Genomic DNA, 26,506 nt, shown 5'->3' on the forward strand with positions numbered 1-26,506 from the left:
GCACCATCCTGGACATCCTATCTTAGGTCCTCCCCATAAACCTGGTGACCTTGAACCTGTCTCCTCCTCCCTTACCCCCTTTACCTCATAGAGCCTGACCCCTGGCCACAGCCTTCTGGTGGAGTTCCTCATCTGTCATCCTGTCCCCAGGCAACCTGGCCCCACTGCTGTGCCTGCATCTATCTTTCTTTCTTTCTTTCTTTCTTTCTTTCTTTCTTTTTTTTTTTTTAAATATATTTTATTGATTTTTTACAGAGAGGAAGGGAGAGGGACGGAGAGCTAGAAACATCGATCAGCTGCCTCCTGCACGCTCCCTACTGGGGATGTGCCCACAACCAAGGTACATGCTCTTGACTGGAATCGAACCTGGGACCTTTCAGTCCGCAGGCCGACGCTCTATCCACTGAGCCAAACCGGTTAGGGCTTCTGCCTGCATCTTTCTAAAGCCCACAGTGGATGCCCTTGCTCAGGAACCAGCCCTGTTTTATCCTAAGCACTTCCATATGCTGTCTCATTGAGGCCTACAACAGAGCTCTGAGGAGTGTTGTCATCATGCTCCCATTTTACAGATGTGGAAACTGAGGTGTGGGAAAGGCAAATGTTTGGCTGGTAGTCTGACTTCAGAGGGCTGGTCTGAAGACTGAATGAGATAACAGTTGTGAAACACTTGGGACAGTGCCAGGACTAGAGTTCATGCCCAGTGCATTTCAGCTCTAATAATAATTCTCACGGTCGTTATTGTGGTCAGCCTGAGCAAATCACTTCATTTCTCTACTTACCTCACTTCCTACATCTGTAAAATGGGTCAGTGCTTGCTTGTACCACGGGATGAGAGGATCAAATTAGCCGATGTGTCAGTGTGTGTGGCTGAGGCCAGGGCGTGTGGCAGGAATTCTAGGCCTGTTAACTGCTGTCCCTGCTGTTGCCATGGTAATGGTGGCCTGAAGTTAATGCTGTGAAGACAAGTTGAGTTCACATTATGCAATACTCTTAACGCCACACCGAAGGGTTTCGAGCCATCCCAGAGACCGTGGGAAGATGCTGCAGATTTAAAATCAGGAAAGCCATGTGATCAGATCTAGGTGTTAGAAGGATCTTGGTGGCAGATCAATGAGTGAGAGAGAAAGCTATGTCTTAGAATGATCCAGATGAGGGCTGGCATGGCAGGGGCCGTACCAGCCAGGGTGAACGTGGACAAGCAGGGCTTGGTCACCCCTCAGGCAGAAAAGGAGCAAGAGGACAGTTTGTGGTTCGCCAGGGGATGGCCTCTGCCTTGACTCAGACCTCCTTATATCCTCTCTTCCCTACCCGGTGCCAGGCACGGGACAGGCACGCATGGTGGCCACTCTTGCCTCCGGGGCATGGGTCACTGGCTAAGGCCCGGGGCCCAGCAGGGGCATCTGGAGCTGAGGCCACGTCGAAATAGGGAGGAACTCAACCCAAGAGAATCATTGCCTGTGGTTGAGGTATGGCTTCTCTGAGCAACCGCAGGAGCCTGGCTCTGTCTCCTGGACCGGCTTGGGTGCAGCAGGCTAGAGAGCTTAGGTCTGCCAGGATGGCTTCACTCACTGATTCCTTCATCACCCACCATTTGTTTATTCCTCAACTCCCGTCTCCCACAAACATGTGCTGAGCACCATCTCTGAGCCAGACCTGGAGAGGCTGGGGAGAATGGGGGGACTGCACGCGTGCCCTCTCACAGCCCATGTTCTGCCGGAGGAGATGGGCAGCGCGCCAGAGAACAAATGAAGAAATGGAATCATTGCAGGCTGTCGGGAATGCAGAAGAGAACGCAGAAGGGGCTGAGACGCTGCCCCTCCCCTCTCCTCCTCTCCGTCGCTGTCCTGTCTGCCTGTGAGAAGTGGCTCGTGCTCCCCAGCCCCACGGAGATGCATGGTTGGCACCGGCGACCCAGCCTGCCCCATATGTCTCCCTGTCTTCCCTGGATCTCTCCCCCGTTCTGGCCATCGCTTTAGGGCTCTGATATATTCCCCGGGGCCCCGGAGGGGCCATTCATTTAAAGGTCTTTCTGTGGAGCCTGTTCCTCTGAGGACCCCGAGAGGAAGAAAAATGCCAGGAGAGGGCGAAAAAGAGCGAAAAGGATCTGATTTCAGAACTCCCAGGCAGCAGGGCAGATGCAGAAGGGAGCGGGGCCCTGCTTGCTCAGAGGCGGGTCTATCTAGAGGTGTAAGTGCCTCCCACCTCCCTCTCGCCCTCTGCCTGTCCCTGCAGGAGTGTGAGCCCCGCATCCTGCCTCCCAGGGGGAAGCTCTCCCCAGTTCTGGGAGACGGTGTCCCTGATTAGAGTTCAGTTTGCCAGTGCCCCCCCCCCAATCCCTCCCAGCTCTCTGAGGAACCACATGTGCGCTGTGAGGGTTCCTGTGGGGACCAGCCTCCGTGTGCTCCATCCTCTGTAGCTGGGCAAAGTGGCTGTAGCTGTTATCATGACTCTCTAGGCTGGGAGTCATCACCCCTTTGGGATTTCTGGAAGCAACTGCTTCTCATGGAAGCATTTGGGAATTCTAGGCCCCTGCCTCACCCCATGAGCAACCCCTGTCCTCCGCAGGCAATATGAACAGGGAGAGAGAGGTGGTCTCAGGGTGGCCTGGTGGAGTGACAAGTGTTCTCACGCACTACATGAGCCTCTGGCCCGGGCCCGGCTTGTACACCTGGAGGGGGATCTTGGTATTGCTGTGACTGAGGAAGTGTGTACCCATGGGTAACCTCACTGCAGGCTTGAAAAGCAGGAATACCTGCTTCTGGCCCCTGGGAGCTCAGGACCCCCTGCCAGGCCTATCTCTCTTCTAAGAATGAGCAGAGGCTGCCCTCCTGGTCTGGTGAGTGCTCCAAGTGTGAGTTTCACAAAAATGTTCCAGGTGGAGGCAGCTGGGCACCCTGCCCATGGCTGAGAGGTCTTCATCCAGGATTCTCTGGAATAACCACCCAATCCAAATTTCAGGGAACTCCCTGATCCTCTCCCAACAGTTCCAGGTGCTCCAGAGCCTCTGATCCGTTTCTCCCATGTGCTGGCATTTCCCTGCCTGGCTCCATCCCTCTCCCTCCTGTCAAACAGGTGAGATCACTGGGCTCATCAAAGGGCAGTGTGAGTCCCCCCTCAACGTGCAGGTGTGTGAGGGAGGGGGGAGCGGGTGTGGGGTGAACAGTGTGTGCCTGCCTGAGCGTGGTTGTCAGGGCGCCCGCATCAGTATCAGTGGATGATTTGATAAAGAATGTATATATGTGTGTCTGTCCTCCGACTGTGTTTATCTAAAGTGTTCTGGGGTGTGGGTTCCATGTGTAAGTGAGTCTTAAAAATGGATTCTCTGTAATTCAAAGCAACTGTTTCATCATTGATAAGGAGCTGACAAAGAAAGGAAACAAAAGGTCTGAATGAATAAACAGTCTTCAGGATAGAGAAGTGTAAGATGTGAGCTCAGCCAAGAACTGGAGCTCATCTTTTTTTTAACATTTAAATAAAAGATCTGGAAAAGGCTGTGTACAGTGAAACCACCAAGTTTGCAGTGGAATCTAAACTCTCCTGGGTGGTAGTAAAATGCCAAGCTGATGAGGAATAAGCTTTAGGAAAATCTTATCTTGAGAGGCAGTAGACTGGGCAAAGAATGGCCGATGAGTTTTAGTTTGGGGAAAATTATGTGGATGGTGTCCGGAGGAGGTTATTTGGAGCTTTTTCCTAAAGAAGGGCCCAGATGGGCAATAGAAGGCTGCACATGGCTGGGGAGGGAGTTTGGAACAAACCATAAAGGTTCCATTCTCGCGACACATGAATGAGGGCCACCTGCATTCAACAATCAGGTGTGCCTGTGGTCGTGGCTTTTTAAGGGAGCACCAACCAAAGATCAGGGGTGGGGGGAACTAGGGTCTTAATACAGACTTACCTGATTAAGTAAGTAATTCCCTTCCTTGACTCTCACTTTATGTCTCTGGGAAATGGAGGTAAAGATCCCCAAGGGCCTGCTTCACAGGGTGGGAGGGAGGCTGAGATCTCACCCAGATGACAGTGTGTAGGTAACTATAAAGTTCATTACAACTGTGAGTGGTTATCAAGAGAGTTGTGATGAGAAGGGAACTGTCATATAAAATCACTAGCCCGTCTGGGAGAACTTCAGTGTACAGAGAGAGAGGATAAGAAGGAATCGGGTAGAAGTCTATAAAATCAGAAAGGGCACCGAGAAGGAAATATGGGCTCCTTCACCAAATCCCAGCCCAGCAGGAATGCCTCGCCACTCCTGCCCACCCCCAGCCAAAGCTCAGGAGAGGTAAGTGTTTTAAAACCTGTAACATGAAATTTCCTACAGCACTCAGCAGGGAATAAACTTTGAAAAATCGTTTCCCTGGAGGTGATACATGTTGGAAATATAAATTGCTTCAGAGAGGTTTAGATAAGTTCATGGATAGGAGAGTCAGACTAGTTCTTGGCCAGAATTAGAATATTTGGGGGCCTCTGCCCTGTGAGGATGATGTGTAATGGGGAAAGTCTCTAGCAGAGCCAAATGCCCGGGCCAGGCCTAGCAACCTGTAACTTTATCATTTGTATGTATCGTGTGAGAGAGTCTGAATTTAGGACCAGATTGTCCTTACATGATGAGGATGGCTTCCTTCCCTCTCACCACTCCCTTTACCTCCTCCACAGTCCCTCACCCCCCTTTCACTCCCACACCTCTATTAAACTCCATTCTACAGAGTTCCCTACCCCTACTCCCAGATTCCCACTCTCACAGGGCTGACCTGTGCTCCAGTTCACCTGTCATCACAGAGCAGCAAGCCCTTCCCTCTGTGTACTGAATTCTAGGGCAGGCACCTTGCCTGGTGGTGCCTGTAGGCCAGTGAGGACTAGAAGCTCCTGCTAGGCCCCACAGTTAATGCTATTGGCATGCAGCCCCTCTCTCCAGATGCCTGCCTAGAGGTTGTGTCTGACTGACTGCCTCTCACAGGGACCCCAACAGAGGCTAGCTGAATGGAGACTGACATTCAAGCCCCTCAGAGACCCACAAACCTGGAGAGCTTGGGCACATGGACTTATATTCACACTGGAGACAGAGTCACCACCAGGTAACAGGCCTGCTTGGGCCTGTGCCAGGTTATCTGTCTCGCACAGAAGGTCTTGGGGGACTGGTGTTAGCAGGTGAAGCAAGCTTATGAAGTCTGCTTCCCACCGTAGTTCCTAAGATGCTTTGAGCTCTTTCCAAGTTGCCTCCGATGGGCTGTGTATCTTGCTGGGAGCTCTGTTTTAGCACCACGGATAGCGGTCTTGGACACAGCGCACGCTTTCAGGACCGTGGACAGCTCCGCTCAGCACAGCAGCCAGTTCTTGGGGCTGCTTGCTCTCCCAGATTCACTACCTACCTCTGCCAGCTCCCCTGGGGAGATACCCACCACCACCCCCCTCAGAATTCATTTACCCATTTACCAAGATTTACTGAGCACCTGCCTACTATGTGCCAGTCACTGTTGTAGACGCTGGGAGCACCTTAGTGAACGAATCTCAAACTTGCCCTGTGAATACTCCATTCTCCGGGATGTGGACTCCCATCCCACAGGCTTCCACTGCCCAGAAGGCCCACGGAGGGTGAACCGGTTGTGCTTCTTTGTAAACCTGCTTCTGCTGCTCAACTCCTGTGAGGGGGCTGGAGAGGTAGGGAGTGGGGATCGGGATGCCCAGTTCAGATGGTATTTTAGGATTCTAGAATTCTAGTGTGATCCAGCCATGCCCGTGATGAAAAGCCTCCCATGGTTTCCAGGTGCCTATGGAAATAAAGAGCAATGCCTGTCACTCAAGCCATTTGATGAAATATTCCTGTTCCGTCTTGCCTGTTGTAGTTTCTTACCTCTCTTCTCAGTTTCTTACACTCCAGCCAAAATGGATTCTCAGTTAAGAATATTTTGGTTGCAATATGACAGAAAACTCAACTCAAACAGACATAAATAGTAAGTGGATGTTATTGACTCTTGTAACTGCAAAGCCCAAAGGTATGGCGACTTCCGGCGAGGCTTGATCCACCAGCTTAAGCAATATTGCTCTGGAACTGCTCTCTCTGTGTCTCTGCTCTACCTTCGCTGGTGTTGGCCACATCCTTGGCCCCCTCATGGCAGCCCCTGGCAACTCCATACCCTCCCTGCCTTGGAAATGAGATGACTAAAGCAGCCAAGTCCCTACACCCTCACCCCTTCCCATCATTTAGGGGAGCAATTGTCCTCATTGGCTGGTTCCTATGTCTCTCCCAAATCAACCACCACAGTCAGGACAGGAAATACAGTTGCTTTAAGCCAACCAGGCCCACTCTTGGCACTGGTCGGGACATCATTTCCATCCAACCACACAACTAAATACAATAGGAACAATACGGGGTCCTTAAAGAAATGGGGCTGCTGTTTGGGGGGATGGGAAGGATGGAAGCTGGGGAGAAGTCCACAGATGTCCAAACATAAAGTGTGCTGTTTCATTTTCTGCTTCTGAGAATTTGCACCTGCTGGTCCCCTGCCATCCCACCTGCTGATAACCCTGTGCCACCTTCAAAGTCCTTCTCAAATGCTACTGACTTCCCAACACCACTCCTGCCACTCCCTTCATGTCTGTTGCTCTGCTCCCTGCCTCACCTCTCCCTTCTGTCTTCTCACCATTCCCTGACCGCAGGCAGTGAGAGGAGTGGACATGTGTCCCAGGGCACACGTGCGGGAGCTGGGTGATGGATGGATGCTGTCACGTTGACTCAGTGGTGCAGGATAACCGCATCGCTGAGCCACAGGCAGGCCAGGAGGGCAGACTGAGGGCTGTCCCTGATGCTCAGGTCCACACAGCCTTGGCTGTCCCCACCATCCCCCCGGAAAGTTCGCACCTGCCCAGTCTGTGGGCAGGGCCAGTCTAAATGTGACAGGAAGACAGAGGATGTGCATGGGGGAGTTGGCTTAACCGGAGAGGGGAGCACTTGGGGAAGCGTCCCTGGGGATCCCAGAGCAGACACTGATGCAGGCAGAACCCTGGGTTCCTCTTCCTGTCTCCTCAATATATTAACCTTCAGGCCTCTCTGGGATTGGCTAGGGGTGCGGTTGGCAGGAGAGGAAGGACTTGTAAGGAACCTGCTGCGTGCTAGAAGAAGGAGGGAAGCAACTCCGAGGCGCTGGGGTGGCAGATGTGAGAGGGTGCAGGGACAGGCTGGGCTGTGCGTCGGGAGAGGGCCAGAACCATTACTCATTCCTACCACCAAGCCTTGCAGCTTCCCTCAGAAGGTAACACTCACAGCAGCACTTCCCTGCTGTGCTTGTGTGTTAACAATGAGTGAGGCTCTGCGAGGGGGTGCCCACGTCTCCTGATCTCTCTCTGTTTGAACAGGGATCCTCACCCATCCACCAGCCGCTGGTCTGGAGCAGAGTTCATGGTAGCCAAGGGTTTTGTGAGGTGCAAGTGCAGAGTCTCTGTCCCTCATGAGCCCTTTGGGCACTTCCTGAAGGGAGCTAGTGGGCATGACAAGAGGGAGGCTTCTCCCCACCTTGCCCCAAGCCTCCCTGACGACCATCTTCTAAGTCACTGACCAGAGGCGTTAGTATGCCCAGACCAACTTCAGGGGAATCTCATCCTGCAGTGGGACACGCGGGACCAGATGCAGGTGACCCCACATGAATGGTCTTGCAAAGATGGGGGTGGAGCTAGGGAGGACCTCCTGCTTCCCCCATTCATGCCCTCCTCATGGATGTGCCAGCTGTCCTTGAGCAGCCATGGTAGGGAGGGCTGTGCCCTCTAATCCCCTCACTCTTAGCGTCTGGGCAGGTTTCCTCACCGGAAATCTTCTTCCTCCAGACAAGGTGTCTTAGTCCGTTTGGACTTCTGTAACAAAAATGCCACAGGCGTGGTGGCTTATAACAGAAATTTATTTCTCACAGTTCTGGAGGCTGGAAGGCAAGGCATCTGCAGATTTGGTGTCTGACAAGAGCTGGCTTCCGGGTTCAGAGATGGCCGTCTTTCCCCTCTGTCCTCAATGGGGAGAGGGGCGAGGGAGCTCTCTAAGACCTCGTTATAAGGGCACTAATCCCATTCGTAAGGGCTTCACTCCCAGGTCCTAATCACCTCCCAAAGGCCCCACCTCCTAATGCTATCATCTTGGGGGTTAGGATTTCAGTGTAGGAGTTGGGAGGGGACACAAACGTGCAGCCTGTAGCAGAGGGGATGAACGGCTATGCATTGAACGGATGCAGTGTGGCTTGGTCGTGCATTGGAAGCCATGGCAGGCATGGGAATATCGGGAACCATTCTTGTCTCTTTTACTAAACTTAGAAGCCCTTGGAGTCAGGACAGCATGGTAATGACCTCAAAGCTAAAGCTGCAGGGAGCACCAAATGTCTGCTCTAGTTTATTTCCTTTGAGCCACAGAGCTGTTCAGTGATGCAGGCAATTGCGGGTGCTGCTTGCAGACCAGGATGCACCGGAGTCTGAGGCACTTGATGGGGCGCACTGCTTGCCAGAGATGGAGCTGGAACTTAGACTCAGGCCTTCAGTGCCCAGGACAGAGCTCTGCCCACAACCTGCGCCTCATCCAGGGCTGAGTGGCAGCATAGCTGGAGCCTTAAAACACAGACCCAGGAGCCAGGCTGCTGGCTCTGCCAGGTCTAGTAATGTGACCTCGGGCAGGTTACTTCCTCTCTCTGAGACTCAGTTTGTCATCTGTAAAATGGGAATAAAGAGAGTAGCTCACTCAAGAAGATGAGAGAATTAAGTGAGAAGTTATATACAAAGATATGTAGTGTATGAAACAAAGACAGAACATCTAATCAAACTAAACACATGCTTACCTTATGCCTTCAAAATGCCCCTCTTAAGAGAAATGAAGACGTGTCCACCCAAGGCTTGTATGTGAACATTTATGGCTCCTTTATAATTACCAAAATCCACAAAGGCATCGGTGATTGGATAAACGGGCTGCGGCACACGCCTACAGTGAAATACTGTTCAGCAATGAAAAGAGCCCAACTCCCAACTCACGCAGGGTCTTCGCTGGCCCTCAGAGCACGGTGCTAAGTGAAAGAAGCCAGCACAAGGCTGCATACTGTACAATTTCACTCCTGTGACATTCTGGAAAAGGCAAAACTGCAGCCACAGAAAGTAGATTGGTGGTTGTTCGAGGTGGGAGAAGGGGTTGATGGCAGAGGGGCTCGGGGGTGTTTTGGGGGGGACAGAATTTCTCTATCTTGATTGTGGTCATGGATATATTTGACAAAACTCATCAAACTATAGATTTAAAGGGAGTGAGTTTTATTTCATTTGTAAAAAAAAAAAGACAATCCTGATTTTGAAAAGGCAGAGCTGGACACAGCAGACGCTGTGTGCTGGCTGTGGTGGTTGTTCCTGTTAGGGTCATGATCACCCAGGCAGAGTCTCTGGGTTGGTCGTGTGCTCCCTGGTCCTGCCTGGCTCCCACCCGCCCCCCACTTTGCCAGAGGGGGACATGAGGGTCTTCTGGGCCCACGCAGCTCCCGTGGGTGCGGACGGGAGCACTCAGGGAGGGCGCTCAGCTGTTTCCTGAGTCTGCTTTCCCTCCTGCTGATCCTGTGAGGCGCTCAGCAACACGTTATCAGAAAGATGCCAGGAGAAATAAAGTTCGTTATGAATTATACTACTTAGGGCTAATTATAGGCACAGAGGACAGGATTATATACAAGCGGGAGGCAGCAGGGAGGCAGAGGGGCCCAGAGGCATGGAAACCAGGTGGAAAGCTGGAGAGAGTTAAGCAAATGAGGCTGTTTGGAGGGGGAAAGCGCTTTTAAAATAAAAGCTGTCGCTGAATCAGGTCCAAGCTAATGGAAGCGTCTCAGCAGAGAGATCAGAGGCCTGGCCTTGTCATGTCCTCGAGATGGACTGGGACCCCAGGGACACCAGGGGGCACCCTGTGGGGCACCCTGTGGGGCACATAGGGGATCCCCCCTCCCCTGGAGTCCCAGGGATGCAGGTGCATGTCTGCACCGAGACCCAGCTTCGCTGTCTCCTTGGGTTTTCCGTGTTCCTGTCCAGGGGAGTTTATTTCCACCCACGGAGGTGGGAGTAGAGGCCTGCATAAGCCCAACATGGGTGGCTACTGACTCTAGCAGGCTGATGAGGGAAGAGCCAGAGGGAACTTGGTGAACTGTAACACACCTAAAAAGTGTAGCCAGCCAAAACCAGTTTGGCTCAGTGGATAGAGTGTCGGCCTGCAGACTGAAGGGTCCCAGGTTCAATTCCGGTCAAGGGCATGTACCTTGGTTGCGGGCACATCCCTAGTAGGGGATGTGCAAGAGGCAGCTGATCGATGATTCTCTCTCATCGGTGTTTCTGGCTCTCTATCCCTCTCTCTTCCTCTCATAAAAAAAAAAAAAAAAAAAAAATCAATAAAATATATTTTTTTAAAAAGAGTGTAGCCAGGGTGTGAGGCCACCATATCTGTCACCCCATTGATCGCCAGGATTGATTCAGCGGATCTGACTGGCTAGGCAGGCCTCCCCCTCCTCCCTCGCCGATCTGCATGCGTCCCTCCCAAAGCTGTGGGCCAAGGGTTGAAGAGGACGACCTTCCCCGCAGAGAAGAGGCCTGGTCTTCGGCTGAGGGTGTACAAGAAGCTGTGCTCCCCTGCTAGAACCTCCAAACAAGCTCTCCAGAGTGTTCCAGCTGTGGCCAGGGGACGCTGGGCCTGGGGTGGCCCCATCCTCCATTTCTTCAACAGGAGCTGGAAACCACCGTTTGTGTAAACTTCCTGGACTTTAAATGTTAGTTTAAACTTGTAGACCAGCGGTTTTCAGCCTCTGGAAGCCAGCCTGGTCTCTGGTTGTCCCAGCTGGAAGGCGGAGGCCCGAGCAGGGCTGAGGCTCAGCGACTTGCCCAAGACTTGCCCTGTGCACCTGCCTGAGCTGTAACCTTGAACCTACTGCGCTGACATCCAGCCTGTGTCTGTCTCCTACGAGTGGGAGAGCTCCTGAGAGAGGGGCCGGGGTTTGCCCTCCTTGACAAATCCAGGCCGCAGCCCAGGGCCTGTCAGGAGAGGCTGCGGGCACCAAGTTGAAGGGGCACGGTCCTGGTGGCAGACCCCAGAGAGAGCCGAGGCTGCCGGGGGGGTGAACGTGCTGACCTTGAAGTGAGCTGGCTTGTGGGCTGAGTGTGCATCTCACCAGGGAGTGGATGTGGCCCGCTGCGCAAATGTCCTGCCCGCCCCACAGGGGCACCTGACTCCCGCTCCCACCCCACCCAGCTGTGCACCCCTCTCGACCTCCCACTCCATTTGTGCTGCTCTAATGGCAGCGCCCATGTTCTGGCTTTAGGGCAATAAGTCTGCCTTGTCCGTGTCCAGCTACCCTGTTTCCCCAAAAATAAGACAGTGTATTATATTAATTTTTTCTCCCAAAGTTGCGCTAGGTCTTATTTTCAGGGGATGTCTTATCTTTCCATGCGCTAGGTCTTATTTTCGGAGGATGTCCTATTTTCGGGGAAACGCGGTAGAGTGAGGCTCCAGCTGATTCCCCACACAGCGGCCGTCTCTGCAGTGGAGGTTCAGAAGAGGGTCAGGGCTGGCCTCCGGGGCTGTGCGTTGTCCCGCTGGGCCAAGCAGGACAGCTGGTGTGTGCGGCCCCACACTGACCTGTGAGCCCTCCTCCAGGGCCTCCCTGGGGGGGGAGGGGATGACTCAGCAGCCTTAGCTTCCCTCCATGCATTAAGACCTGTAAACTTCTCATTAATATACTTAAAGTTCATTTTAAAACACAGAGATAATTGATAATAAACCCCCAGTTAATGCCCTTCGTTTACTGTATATAATTTATATCCACTGATAGCGTCTCTCACTCCCAATTACCCATTTAGCTGTGGTGATAGCAGCAGTTCAATCAGACCGATACCAACTTTTATGCATTCCAGCCCAACAGCAATAAATACCCACACAGAGACTCACGGGGCCCTTTTTTTTTTTTTATTAAGATTTAAATATTCATGCAATATTAGTGATTTATTAAGAGCTAATGACACCTTCAAGAGGCTCTAAATCTTCACCCAAAGAGACTCTGGCCCTTCCCTCACCCTTTGCCCCCATCTCTCCTTACTGTCCCCCTGCATATCAGAGAAATGAGCTGCTCTTCCACAGCCCGGATGACATCACAGCATCACCCACGTTTCCATGGCGATGGCAGGCAGGTGAGGCAGAGGCCAAGGATGAAGGTCAGGCCCAGGGAGGGGCTGGGCGTTAGGAGGGCAGAGGCTCCTGCTCCCTCCCCATCAGACCACGGGGACAGGGGACCAAGAGGCCTCTCCCAAGCTCTCATTGACGTTTCTGACTCTCTATCCCTCTCAATTCCTCTCTGTGTAAAAATCAGTAAAATATATTAAAAAAAAAAAAAAAAAAAAAAAGAAAAAAAAGAACAAGAGGCTGTACAGGGATCTGGGGTTCTGGGATTCAAGAACCAGGGAGGGCAGTGGCTTGCCTCAGGCTGCACAGCAAGGCCAAGGCCACCACTCTTTTCTCAGCTCCGTGTGTTCCCTCTCATCCCTCCTGCCTCCCCCTCCCCGGCCCCCACTTCCTCCAGCCCCCTTTCCTCCACCTGCAAGACCTCAGAGCCCATTAAGGGCAGGAAAGATAATGAACAAACCAGGAAAACATGAAATCAATAACAGGAGGGAAAATATGGCTGCCATTAAGTGAAATAAACAAGCTGGTAATTATTTGGACAGCAGGTAATTAAGGTGGGGTGAGGGCTCATTACTGTCTGATCCCAGGTACGATGGGCGTGGCCAAACACCCTCTTCCCAACTAGAAGGCCACCGCCAGGCCTGGGCTCCTGCCCCCCCAGATTTGTGGGGGTCATTGCAGGGGGTCTCCCCTGTGGAGTGACTTTCCTCCTCCCACACACACACACCTACCTACCTACCTGTGTCTCTCTCTCCTGCAGCCTTCTCCTGGGTCAGGATCTGAGGCCCCCTCAAAGGCAGGACAGCCCACAGCCTGTCCCCTTCTGACCCCACCACTTCCTCAAGCAACAGCTCTTTCTAAGACCCTCAGGCCTCAGGCCTTAGCCCAGGGTGCAGCTTATGCTGACAATTAAATCCCAACACCTGGGGTGATGGACAGATGGCCCCTCCAGCCTCTGTCCAGATGCCGGGGACTCCCTCCTGGAGCTGTGATGAAGAGGGGCCCTGGGGAGGAGAAAGGGTGATGGGATGCTGGCAAGGATGGTGAGAATGGGGGAGGAGGCGGAGGCAGAGTCGTGTTGGAGGGGGACTCCCCGCTTCGCCCGGCTGTGTATGACCCTGATCCTTAGATTTGTAGTCAGAGGAGACCTTGGACGTTGTCCAGTCTGGCTTTGGCTTGCCAGCCTGTTTGGCCCACGCAGTGTTTAAATGTTTAAAATTAGTTGGCATCATTTTAAACAGTAAGTTTCACATAAAAATGGATTTCCAGCTTCTCGGGAAAGGAAAGTATCTGTCACCTCTCGGCTGGCCTGCCTCTGGTGGCAGCAGTTGGCGGGACTGAGCTGACCCTTCAGGCAGGCACTTTATCCTCCATGGTTCCAGCCCCACCAGCCCCTGAGGCAGCTGAGTTTGCACCCTGACTTCCTGAGGCCCAGAGAGGACAGTGCCTTGCCCAAGGCCACACCTCCAGGTAAGGCAGAGTGGGTAAGGGCTGGAGCCCCAGTCCCCTGATGCCCAACTGGGGTCTCTGCCCCCTTCCCTCAGGGAGTATGTGCCGTGGGCCAGGTGCTGACGGGGCAGAAAGGATGCAGTGCCCACTCCAGGGCTTGCAAAGACGTGGAGGGAGCACTTCAACTCAACCATAGTCACTGACCCCCAACTTACCAGTCCCTGAGATGGACACTACTGAGAAGAGGTGGCTGGAGCCTGCTGCATGCACTTCAGGGTGCACAGTCTGATGGAGGAGGCAGCCCACCCCCTCTCCCCCAACAAGCCTACATCTGTTAGATAACGGTCTCTCAGCCGCAGAGCCAGAGGAGCATGTGTAGAGGAACCAGGGAGGGCTTCTGGAGGAGGTGACACCTTGAGTTATGAATTAACTGGACTGGGGGCCATTGGGAGTGGGCAGGGTACTCTGCAGGTTCAGGGGAAAGTTAGGGTGAAGGGCCCATTGTGCAGGAAGAGGGGATTAGTGGGTGCACCGAGATGGCTGCAAGCTGTGGGTAGGTGCCCAGGGAGGAGGCTGCTGAGTTGAGTTTGGCGGGGGGGGGGGGGGGGGGGGGTTGTGGGGAGCTAACCTTTACCCTATAGTCATTGGAAACCCTTGCAGGGGTTTGAAGTGTGGGATCAAATTTTCTTTCTAGAAATAGCCTGTGGTGGCATAGTTGACAATGGCACGGAAGCCAGCAGGTGGTCACAGGAAGGCACGTTGGGGGTGGGGGAGAGGTTCAGTGAGTGGGGGGCTGAGTGACGTGGGTAGCCATGAAATGAGAGAGGAGGGGGTGGGTCGGAGAGGCATGGGGGCGCTGGGCTGCAGTAGTGGTTGGCTGGGGAGGCTGTGAGACTCCCCTTGAGGCTCCTGGGGGGCATGGCCCTGCTGACAGAGCAAACAGGTTTGGAGGAGCTGCTGAGCCCAAGTTGGGGGCAGTTGTGAGGTTCTGGGGAACGCCCAGAGACAAAGTGTCAGGATGGAGCTCAGCAGAGAGGAGAGCTGAGGCCCTGGTTGGGAGCCATGGAGGCTAGCGTGGTGGAGGGGTGGGGGGCAAGGAAGCAAGGTTCCCTGGGAGAGGGAAGCGCACAGCCAGGTGGGTACATGGATGAGCAGAGGAGGTGCTGCCATCTGTGGGCTCCCCTGTGGCTCGGGGAAGAGAAGGGGTCCATAGGGCCAGCTGCTGAGAATCAGGTCACAGGATGACTAGTGACCAGGGGCTGCTGGGTCACCATCCTGGTAAGGGCATCAGCTGTCCCAGCCAAATTTAGCCTGGAGGACAGTGGGCAGTGGTGGCATGCAGTGTGTGTGTAAGGGGCTAGATGTGTGTGCGCGGAAATGGTGAGCGTGATTCAGGGATGCCGTGTGCCCAGGGCTTGCCGGGTGGGGCTGTGGCCCTTGGACACTCCATGGGGTGGAGACTGGAGTCCATCTCGGGCACAGGTGTGTGGCCTGTGGCTCGCACAGCACCTGGCTCGTTGTGCCCGTCACATATTGACTGGTTAGGAGACCGTGCCCTGGTTAGGAGACCGGGGCCCGGGAGCCAGCCTGCCTGGGCAGGGATCCAGCCCTCACTGCTTCCTCCACCTCCCCATGCCTCTGTGTCATTTTCCAGAAGTTGGAAATTTAAAATAGTTCCTTGGCTCCTAGAATGGTGGTGAGAGTTAAGTAAGACAATCCGTGTAACGCTGGATGGTGGTGAGTGCTGTGAGGAAAACATACGGTGTGATTGCATGTGTGAGCATGTGCACACGAGCACGTGTGTGAGAACCCCTGCGGGTGTGCATGTGGGCAGTGTCTCCCCATGCAGGTCACTGTGTGGCCTCCCTCTTGTCTCTGCCTTCGTCCCAGGACCACACTGCCTGCTGTGTGCCTGCCTGGCTGAGCCAGGTTGGGGGCCAGGGCAGCCGCTCCTGGGCCATACCCGGCTCCGGCTCCGGCCAGACTCCCATTAAACCAATGAGATATGAAATGCCTCCATATCTGGGACAGGGTCTTTAATTAAATTAATTGCCAGCAACAGTGTAAAAATGCTGATGGGTCATAAACGGCAAGTTGGCCACCATTCATCATCCCCGAGGACTTGCTGGGGGCTGGGGCGGGGGAGGGCGTGCAGCCCGGAGGCCACAGGCAGCCTGCAGCCCCCCGCCGGTGGGTGAGCCAGCTGGGGAGAGGGGGCGGGGGCACTGGGTCTTAGGGTGCGTGTGAGGAACAGTCACACTGCCCTTACTTAGCTTATATGTTTACCTGGGGAAGGACATGAATGGAAATGGGGGTGGGGAGGTGCCGGGGACCTGGTAGGGTGGGGGTGCGGCCTCCAGCTTGGGGCCAGTCTGAGTTACCTTTGCTCCACTGGCAAGCTGAGGAATCTGGCCCAGCCTGGCCCTGATTGCTGTGTGCCCTTGAGCAAGTGCTTCTCCTCTCTGAGCCCAGGCTTCTCATTAGGAAGACAGGAGGTCCGCCCTCCTGCAGGGAGTTGTGCCAGGAGGCCTTCTATGTCTCTCTCCGCTGGGGCTCCACAGGCTCACAGCCTAGTGGTGTGAATGAGCTGGGCCTCACCCACCTGGCTACCTCTGCCAGGTGACAGGTGGAAGAGACCTGTCATGTTCTCTCTCTCTCCTCTCTCTCTCTCTCTCTCTCTCCCTCTCTCTCTCTCACACACACACACACACACACACACACACACACACTCCAGAAACACCACAGCAGCGTACACTGCACCAGCAGAAGGGCCCAAAGCAGGAGAAAGCCTTCAGCCTTCCTTCCCCAGTTCTCTGTGGGCTGTGCGACCACATAATTACCTTGGATTCCATTCTATTTAATTGCAGCTTATTAAATTCTAACCAGCCAATTATCAGCCACAATTATAGCTTAATTCCGGGACACAATAGCTATTTTATCGTTTGTTAATCAAATGCTTATTTAGGCCTCAGCTTTATTAACTATTTCTCTGGCCTGAAGCAAGGCCCTGGGGCAGGAAGGGGCCCTGGGAGGAAGTTCCTGGGGCCTGCCCATCACAGCACTCACCCCCAGACATCCCAGTAATTGTGAAGTCTCTGGTGGTTTGGGGGGTTCTGAGCGAGGGCAGAGGTGCGACACCTGGTATGGCTCTGGGCAGAGCGGGAAGACCCGTATTTGTTCATTCACGCTTCCAGTGCCAGCCCCTGTGCCAGGTTCTGGGCTACAACAACGAAGACAAGTGTGGTCCCCATTGCTGTGACCCATTTCAGGGGAAGGGGACACAGACAGGAGCAAGGTGACTTCAGACTGGTGGCGAGTGCTTTGAGGAAAACAGACGGGAAAGGGGTGGGGGCCCGGCAGTCAGGGGACCCTCAGCCAGGAGGCAGAGTTGGAGCGGAGCCGAGAGCTGAGGGATTAGAAGGGATCAGCATCCCTGAAGAGCAGGGACAATGGGAGGAGCAGGTGCAGAGGCCCAGGCCTGCGATCTGCGGAGGGTTTGAGAAACGGGGTCAGGGAGTAAATGGAGTGAGCAGAGGGCAGTGGGGTGGGCAGGCCAGACACTGATCTAGGAGACACCCAGACCCCTGCCCACCCTGTGCCCCCTCTGCCCTCTGTGACTGTGTGACCCTTAGGCAAGTCCTGAGCTTCACGGTCCTCGTCTGCAAATTGAGGGCCAAAGGGTCCTGAGGGCAGCGCGCCTGTGCACCGGTGCCGGCAGAGCTGCCCAGCCTGCACCCCGCTCAGTGCGACCGTCTTCCGAGCTGGCGAGGTGGCACCTTCTCCACACACCCCGGCCCCTGCGTCCTTTGCAGTGCAACCGGGATGCATGTCTTCCTCGTGGTGCCTGTGTCTGTCCTCGTGGCAGGGTGGACCCCTGGAGCCTGCCAGGGAAGAGGGTGGCTTAGGGAGGTGGCTGCTGCTTCTGACACTTTCACACACACATTACCATGGAAACCAGAGGGCTGTACTCGCATGTGTGTGAGCACAGGTCAGGAGAGCAGTCCTTCTTTCATGGGGACACCATGGGGGGCCGTCACCCCACCCGGTCACCTTCACCTGCTCACCCCCCTGGCAGGAGAGACTGCACGGACCCCTCTGGGGCGAAGAGCCTGGGCCGGGCCCGCCGCTGCCCTCCAGGAAGCCCTGCTGTCGGGAGCCACAGGCAGGCGACAGGTGACAAGGGATAGAGCAAAGGGAGGAAGAAAGGGGGTAGGACAGGCGGGCACCTCGAGACCCTGGGCAGGAGCCGTCCTGACCCACTGGTCCTGGTGCAGGGTGCGTCCCACATGGGGAAACTGAGGCCTGAGAAGCAGGGTCCTGCTGGAGCAGCTGGCAGGCAGGGCACAGGGTTTGTGTTGATTTGAAGAATTCTGGGACGCACACCCAGGCTTGCTCAGGCCCATGGCATCCTGCTCTCACCTCCAGGCAGGTCCGTGAGTTGCCTCCTGGAACCTCAGGTTCTTTGTGTGGCTCCCAATCTTTCATCTCGGGGCCTCCCACCCTACCATTCCTTCACTCCCCAGACACCCACAGCTGTCTGTCTGTCTGTCTGACAGCAAGCAGGGATTCCTTCTCTGCTTCTCAGAGCCCCTGAGCAATGCTCCCTCAGTATATACTGTCCTGAGTTTAAAAAATAACCCTGAAGCCATCTCAGACCACCAATGCGGGAGAACAAGAATCCCCCCAACACACACCTGTCTGATCCCTGCAGCCCCACCGGCTCCTGCACATCAGCCTCTGCTTCCCGAGTCCAGCACTAGTTTCTGAAATTGACTGGTTGACTGGCTGATTGATTGATTGATTGATTGACTGATTGGTTGGTTGATTGATTGGAAGATGAGCAGAGCTAGCTCCCAGCCAGATCTGAGTGTGTGTCCTCTACTTCCATCCTCCTTTCTGGGCTCTGGTCTTGGATGGGGTAATGCTGTTCAACATTCATTCAACAAACGCTCGCTGGGCACTCACTGTGTCAGGCCCTGGCTGGTCTATAGGGATGCGTGAAGGGTGGGGGACGTCACCATTCAGTCCCTGCCCTCAGGTGCTGACAGATGCAGAAACGGTGACGATATGATGTGTGAGGTGCTGAGGCAAGTTCGATCAGGGCTTGTGAGAGCTCAGGGGAGGTGTGGCCGGCTCTGTCTGGGGGTCAGGAGGGCTCCCTGGGGAAGGGTGTTTGAGCAGGACTTGAAGGGCGAGTAGAAGTCACCCAGGCAGATATGGCCCGAATGGGGTGGGCGTGGGCATTTTCTGCAGAAAAGCCAGTGCTGTTAGCGGAAGGGGGAGGGGTCAGAGCTGGGAACAGCATGTCCACAAGCCCTGGAGGAGTTGCAAACAGTTAAGAGGCCTCCCCACAGGGCGCACATGGAAGGGGGCCTGGAGGCAAGGCCATGGCCGCTCAGGCCTCCAACACCAGGCGAAGGGCACGGGCGCTGGCCTCTGGCATTCCGCTCTCCCCGCCTGGGCCTCGGAGCACCACACCCCGGCCCCACGCAGACCGAACGCTCACCTGCCGTGGCGGCGGGAGCCTGCGGCTGCTGAGGGGGTTCCGTGCTGCACGAGCAGCCAGAAGAGGGTCAGGCTGTTCCAGTCAGGAAGACGGAGGCTGCTGGGCCTCCTGCCCCCTCCCCCATCGCATGTCAAATCCAGAATGTTCTTGAGGAAGTGGAGTAAGTAGGGGCTTGCCGCCCCACCGCCTTGCTGTGCCCCTCAGCGTGGGCTGTCAGGAGGTGGAAGGAGCAGGCGGCGGGCAGGAGCTGGGCATGGCTGCTCCGAGAAGCCGCGGTGTGACACCCTGCCCCCAGCCTGCCTCCCCGCTCCCAGGGACCGAGGCCTCACTCAGTAAATACAAGTTCATTAATAGCCTGATTAATCACACCTCATATTTTCATGGTGCCTTTAAAAATAAAACATTCGAAAGCACTTTCACACCCACCCTGGGCCTCAGCTACACGGGCAGGTCTTACCATCCCAGACTGCAGGTGAGAAAGGGGGCTCAGCCTCGGAGCAGTGGCACCTTGGGGTGTGGCAGGGCAGCCTCGCGTGCAGAGCCCTCTCCCTGCCCCTGACTCTGCCTGTGGGCAGCTCTGCACCCCCCGGGGCCTCCCTACAGAACCAGAGTAAAAGGGCCGCTCGTAGGCAGGGCTTCTGGAATTCAAGGGAGAAGAAGCGGTGGTCATTCAGTCACTCAGCAAACACGCCATCAGTCTCCAGGCAGGACCTGGGCTCCTTCCCTGCGTGGAGGCAATGTGCAAATACATCCATCCTAGTCCTGAACGGGGCGTGCTCCCTGCAGGGAGGTTGGGGGGACAGGGTGGGCACTTGGGCAGGTAACAGAGTGTAGGTCCAGGAAAGAGAAGGTGACACATTTGCCGAAACTTGAAGGCAAGTGGGAGTTCCCAGGTGTATCAGGTGAGGCAGGCTCACATGGTCCACTCCACTGGTCTCTTACCCTCTCTCTTGGCCCCCAGCCTCCCTACACACATGGACACACACACACACACACACACACGGTCTTCCCTCGGCCAGCAATGGATCCCAGGATCCTGGCTAGGACCGTTGTTCCCACCCTGAATAGAGCAGCCCGAGCAGGGGTGCCAGTGCCGTCCTGAGCCAGGTGGGGGCCACAGACTAGCCCTGGGGCTCACTAGAAGTGGGGTTCCCCCTTCAGGGCCTGAGCCATCCGCACAGCCCCGTCTGCAATTTCTGGCGACCAAGAGCCATCAGGACGCTAGTGAGTGAAGGAGATCTTCCATCCGAAATCCGGGGGCCGCGAGGCCACGTGCGTGAGGGCGGGAAAGCCGTGGCCGGAGCCTCTGGAGAGCGGGGTGGGGCTCGGGAAGCGGCAGGGCCTGAGGAGCCAGCGGGCCCTGCACCTGCCCCCCTGCAGCCCCGTGCACCTGCCCTGGCAGAGCATTTCTTCCACATTTGTCAAAAGGAGCGGTGACAGGCACCCCACTCCAAGTCTCCAGTCACTAACGTGGTCCAGGCAGCCGTGAGTTGGGTGGCAAGGCCAGGGTTGGACGTGTGGTGGGGGGATGGGGGCCTCAGCCACTGGCTTGCTTCTCCCGTGGTGGGAGCTACTGGGCCAGTGAGGACAGGCCCAGGGTAGAGAGGGCTGAGCAGGATGTGTGGCTTCCTGGGCGAGTGAGGTGGGGACCCCTCTCTCCAGAACAGTGACCATGGAGTTGGGCCCTGAGGAGAAGGGAGGAAGGAGCTGGCAGAGGAGGAAGGAAGGGCGTGGCAGACAGAAGACCACGGCAGAGACCTGGAGGAGGAGGCCATGCCTGGAAGGGATCAGTGGTGTTCCTGCACAGGAGATGTGACTGAGCCAGGACAGAAGGCTCAGAGATACAGCCAAAGGCCCTGGCACCGTTCTGAAATGCCCACGGAAGCCAAGCAGATGACAGGCACAGAAGCAAGGCCAGGGCGGGACAACAAAGAGCGGCGGGGACTGAGGAGAACGGGAGCGTTTGGCCTGTTGAAAGGATCACAGGTCGCTTGGCAGTGAGCACACACTGCTGGTGTGGTCTCCGACAGACAAGCACAGGATTCCTGTCAAAGAGAAGTACCCTAGTGGCCTGCACCGTGGAGGGGAGAGACCTCAGGTTCACACTGGGCCTTCCTTCAGACGAGGGGCCTAAGCGGACAGGGAGGCGGCAGGCAGGCGGCAGGTGCTGACAAGGGTGAAGGTCACATAGGGGGCTCAGGGGCCAGAGGGGAAGGCAGCTTTGCCCCCCAAGCAGCTTCGGTAGCCCCTAGAGGTCACCCAGTGGGGCCTGAATTCACCCCCACCCATGGCGGTGGAGTGTCCTTGCTGGAGGGCAGAGCTGTAACCTAGAGGTGCCCCTTGGGTTCCACCCAATAAAAGTCCCCCCACCGGGGTGGGGAGGGGCGGTCACACCAGTGTGGCATGACGGAGGCCCCGGAGAAGTGAGCTATGTCCCTTATTGGTCACAGTACATTTATTTTTCATTAGCAGTTAAATGTAGACATGAGGGATTGTGCTGGGTTCAGCAGGCGGCTGACGTGAGCAGTGCTTGGCGCCGTGATCGATAGGGAGGCCGGAGGGCCACGCACCCACTCCCCGCCCACACCCCCAGCCAGGACCCCTGCCCACCCGCCCCCAGCCGGTGGACAGCACAGGCCATCGCGTTGAGTCTCTGCAAGGTGAGGTCCCCGGCAGGCCCTGCCCCTGGGGGCTCCCACCCGTTGTAGACCCTGTGGCCCCTGTCCCTGCGCCCCCTGCAGGCCCTGCGAGGGATGGGCTGAGACCCTGTGGCTTCCCCAGTAAATGTCAGAGAGGCCCCACTCCCAATCCATATCAGAAGCTCGCCATCCGATGCATTCTCTAGGCCGTGCAGCCGGAGCCGGATGCAGCCTACCCCGGCTGAGCCTGCTGCCTGGGTCAGGGACTTGCAAGTGGCCGCTGAGTGACAGTGAAAAGCAAACGTAATAACAGCAGGGGCACGAGGCTGCTCCAAGGCAGTTTTTGAGTCCAGGGCCGGAGCTGGGGACGCCCCTCGGGCCTCAGAGTCCTTACCTATTTATAAGCTATCTAAACGACTTCTCCTCTCTGCCTGCATCTCCACCGCCCCCATCTTGAGGGCAAGGCACCTGCCAGCTCTTGCCTCAGTTTCCTCATCAGCACACCCCCCGAAGAGCTTGCTGTGAGGGTTCCTGAGCTGAGGGAGATGAACTTGGCCATCACCCGTGCAAAACCCCTGGGCATTGGCAGCAGCCAGTATTTACTGAGCATGCGCTGAGTGCTTCCCTCCCCCCGCCCCCCCCCCCATTTCATCCTCAGAATCTAAGGATTGGGCACACTCTCCCTGTCCTTCAGGTGAGGAAAGAGGCTAGAGGGTTGGGGGCTTTCCTGAAGTCACCCCAGATGTCTCAGCCCCTCGGCAGGCATTCCCAGCTCACCCGCCTGGCCCAGGACGCCTGTAGGACCGAGGGCAGATCCCCTCCCCCAAATCGCAGTCCTGGAGGGAGGGCCCGCTCCCACCTTAGAAAGAGAGGGTCCCTGTGCGGGCAGGGGAGAAGGGCCCTCCCCGGAGGGTGGGCCCACGCCCCAGGCGACAGGCCTCCCTGGGAGAAGCCCTCTGTGAGCTTGGGGCTGCCTGTGGGAGGGCAGTGGAGCCCGGAGGCTGACCTGGTGAGGCTCCCGGCTCCACCACGGGCAGACAGGCCTTCGTCGCACAGATGGCAAAACGGCAACTCGCCCAAGGTCACCACAGCAGGGAGCAGGATCGGCAGAGGCCCATGTGGGCTGTGAGTGCGCGCTGGTGGGGACATCGCTGCAGCCCTGAGGGCGCCCGGCCGGCAGGGGGGTGTGTGGAGGCTGAGGGTGCGCTCACTCCCTCCTCTCACTCCCCCAGCCCCCGCCCTCTCCGGGGTCCTGCTGGCTTAGCAGCCTGTCACACCGCTGTGGGGTTTACCTCTGCCAAAGCCTCAGAGCCAATTACCTGTGTAATTAGCAACAAATGACTTGTGGGATGGTTGTGGTTTTCAGTTAAAATTAGAAGGAAGCCCGTATGCAGGTCTCCTTGAAGGATGGGACGTGGCCCAGGCCCCTCCGGCTCCCAGACACGCTCTCTGGTTCCCGTCCCGTCCCGGGCCACCCCCACCTCAGGGCAGTGGCTTCCTCGCCAGACCCCAGAACTCCTACCAGCGTGGAAACAAGCCCGACTACTGTCACCCTGTCTCATTCTTCTTCTCCACCGTCTTCCGCTGGGGTGGGTGGCTGCTCCTCTCCCAGGTTACAGAGGGGACACTGAGGCGGGCGGGGGGCATTGAGCATCAGCCTGCCTTCCTCCTCCCTCAGCCCCAGCAGCCGGCTTCCCACGCCTGGCCCTGCCCCCAAATGGGCAGGGAACACCGGAGGGCCCCGAAAGGCCCGCAGAGGCCTGGCTCACCTTCCGCCTTTGCCCTGCGCAGGTGCCCAGCAGAATGCCACGGTGACCAACCCGGTGCCCGGCGCCAACCCCGAACTGCTCCCCAACTTCCTGGTGGAGCCTGAGGACGTGTACATCGTCAAGAACAAGCCGGTGCTGCTGGTGTGCAAGGCCGTGCCCGCCACGCAGATCTTCTTCAAGTGCAACGGGGAGTGGGTGCGCCAGGTGGACCACGTGATCGAGCGCAGCACGGAGGGGAGCAGCGGTGAGGCGGGAGGGGCGGCGGGCGGGCCCGGGGGGGGGGGGGGGGGGGCCGCTGCAGCCTGCGAGCAGGAGGCCAGGATGTACACGGGACTCCACGCCGAGGGCTTCTGCGCGTACACCGGCGCCCGTCCTGGGAGGTCCCCGCCAGACCGCACAGCCTGGTGGGCGGTGACGGGGCAGACCCTGAAACCGCCCTGGAGCCGCGGAGGAGTGGGTCCCCCCGCTGTGTCAGCCCAGGCGCTGCCTGGGTAGCTGTGCCAGCAAAGAACAGGGGTTTGGAGGGGGTGGGTCCCAAATTATTGAAGAACTCAGGGGCCTAACACCCTGGTTATTTAACACCCTTTCTTCCTCCAGTCCTCGGGCGTGACCTGAGCACCGCTCTGTGCCGGCTGGTTACTTAATGTTTGCGTTGGTTCGTTTATTCATCGTCTACACATCCTCTGAGCACTCTCTCTGTGCTGGGGACGCGGCCCGCAGGGAGGGGGCAGCATGGGGACCTCGCAGCGAGGCCGGGGCTGTGGCAGCCAGAGGAGAGCAGGACTGAGGCTGCCTGGGGCGGCGACATGGAAAAGGAGGGGATGGAGCTGGTCAGGGAGAGGACAGGGAAGGGCGTACCAGCACAGCAAAGGCTTGGAGGCAATGGGCAGTGTGCAAGTCGGGGTCAGCAGGAAAAGTGTGGGGTGTGCACAGCGGGCAGCGGTGTCATCCAGTAGCCTCACCCATTGGGCGGTGGCAGGAGGTCACAGTCCCATGGGATTTCCAGCTGCCATTAACGTGGACAGAGCTATGGGCGACACGTGGGGGCCAGTGCAGGCGGGGGGGGGGGGGGAGCTGGCTGAAGTGAGGGGCAGATCCAGAGATGCTGAGGAGAGAGCCAGGGAACTTGGCTGAGTCGTGGAGAGAGGGGGTCCAGGGCCGGAAGCAGACCGGAGAAGTGCCCCTCTGGAGACCTCACACCCTGCTTCCAGCCTGGCCTTCGGCTGCCGGTGGGCAATGAGCAGGCCGGCGAAGCTGACCACAGCCTCTCCTGCTCACTCACCCCCCAGGGCAGCTCCTCTCCCCTCCCTTTGCCGCGGTGCTTACCCCAGGGGCCTGAGCCACCCCGAGACAGCACACACTCTCTGTGGGGTATGGCCACCAGCCTGAGGTCAGAGTGGCAGAGCAGCTGGGGGCAGGAGGCTGTGCCCAGGATAATTCACGCTGATGCCCAGGCAGGCAGGGGACCGCGGGCCCATAGAAGTGACCCCCGCTCCAGGCAGGAGCCGCTGGGTGACCAGGAGGAGTACCATCCAAGCTTCATTTAGGACCCACCTGGAGCCAGCATTTCCCAGGCCAAGGACCAAGAATGGCGGGCTGGCAGTGGGGCCAGAGTGGGGCGGGAGAAGTGGGCTGTGGCCAGACTGGCACCGTGGGAAGTTGGTGCTGGGCGGAGCCAGGCCAGAGCGGGGCAGTTCCTGCCCAGAGGACAGAAGGCTCTCACGTGCTCTGCCTGGGTTTAGGCTGAGTGTGATCCAATCCTACCAGCCTGCCGGGTAGAGACGGGATGGAGGCCGTGGCTCTGACTCTGCAGGCCCCCAAGGGCTCTAACCAGGCATCTGGCCCACGGAACGCACACCCCATCCTCCCAGGGTCAGCGGGGCTGGCCTTCTTCCCTGCAAGCCTCTGCACCCCCAGCCCAGCGAGTCCTGCCCAGGCCTCTGAGCCCGGCCGTGCCCCGGCCTGTGGGCGCCTGCAGCGGGCAGCTTTCTTCCTTCAGTCCGGCGTTACCTGAGCACCCGCTCTGTGCCGGGCCTGGATTGGCGCTGGGAAGTCGGCCTCAGGGGAGGGGATGGAGAAGGTCTGTGATCTCTGTGGCCCGAGAGAGCCCCTGGCGCCGTCAGCACCGCCCAGAGCCACAGCCAGGGCCTCGGCTGACGGTCCCGGCAGCGGTGCCAGAACCCTCCTGCCCACGGGGCAGCTTTAGGGCTCACATTGTCCCCCGGGGAGAGTCTGCCTTCCCTAGGGCACGCCCCTCTCTGAGCCTCAGTTTCCTCACCTGTAAATGGGGGTAAGGAGGGCCCCTTGCACGCTGGGGGGCAGCCATGAATCTCATACACCCGGTCAGAGCCCGGCTTCGGGCCTTTCCTCCCCACCCCGGGCCCGGGCCTGTGCCGCGTCTGCGTGAGTCCTCCCACTGCTGCGGCAGGGCCCCAGGGAGAGGACAGGCGAGGAGAGGAAGCCACCACCAGAGGCCTGCCTTCCTCGGCCTTGAGGGTCTGTCCTAGGACCCTGGACGGCCCCGGCAGCCCCTGTGCTCCCAGCCTCCCTCTTTGTCTCCTGCTGTCACGAGGTCTGGAATCCATGTCTTAGCTGAGACCCAGGCCCAGCACACAGGCTGAGGGCCCCCAGCCCCCAGCCCCCAACAGACTCTGCCGGCCTTCCCCTTCCAGCCAGCCAGAGCAGCAGAGCTCATGGGACAGGTCCCACCCCTCACCCCCGGGACCCTCCCCTGCCCTGAGCATCTGACCCCAGGTCTTCCATGGGCAGCACATCTGAACTGTCATTGATCTTGTTGATTTCTCAACGCAGAGCCATTGAGTGCTCTGAAGCTCACAAACTCATGCCGGGACACCCTGCAGGCCACAGAGCAGACCCTGACCCAGAACATTCTGTGCTCAGGCAGGGAGGGCAGTGATCAGAGGTCAGCCCAGATCTGCAGCCACACCCATTCCCGCGTGGGGCTGAGGTGGCTGGGCGGACACCCAGGAGA

The 26,506-nt window shown here is 57.2% G+C and overlaps 1 protein-coding gene across 2 annotated transcripts in view; it reads left to right on the forward strand.

Annotated features, from left to right (window-relative positions):
• UNC5A (unc-5 netrin receptor A) overlaps positions 1-26,506 on the forward strand; it is a 55,865-nt gene that overhangs the window by 17,175 nt on the left and 12,184 nt on the right. For both annotated transcript variants that reach the window (XM_084886574.1, XM_084886575.1), the window contains exon 2: positions 23,537-23,758. In XM_084886574.1, the coding sequence (XP_084742700.1) occupies positions 23,537-23,758 (222 nt within the window). The remainder of the gene's footprint in view (positions 1-23,536; positions 23,759-26,506) is intronic.

This window comes from Pipistrellus hanaki, assembly GCF_964339955.1.
Source record: "Pipistrellus hanaki genome assembly, chromosome: 5".
Classification (NCBI taxonomy): domain Eukaryota; kingdom Metazoa; phylum Chordata; class Mammalia; order Chiroptera; family Vespertilionidae; genus Pipistrellus; species Pipistrellus hanaki.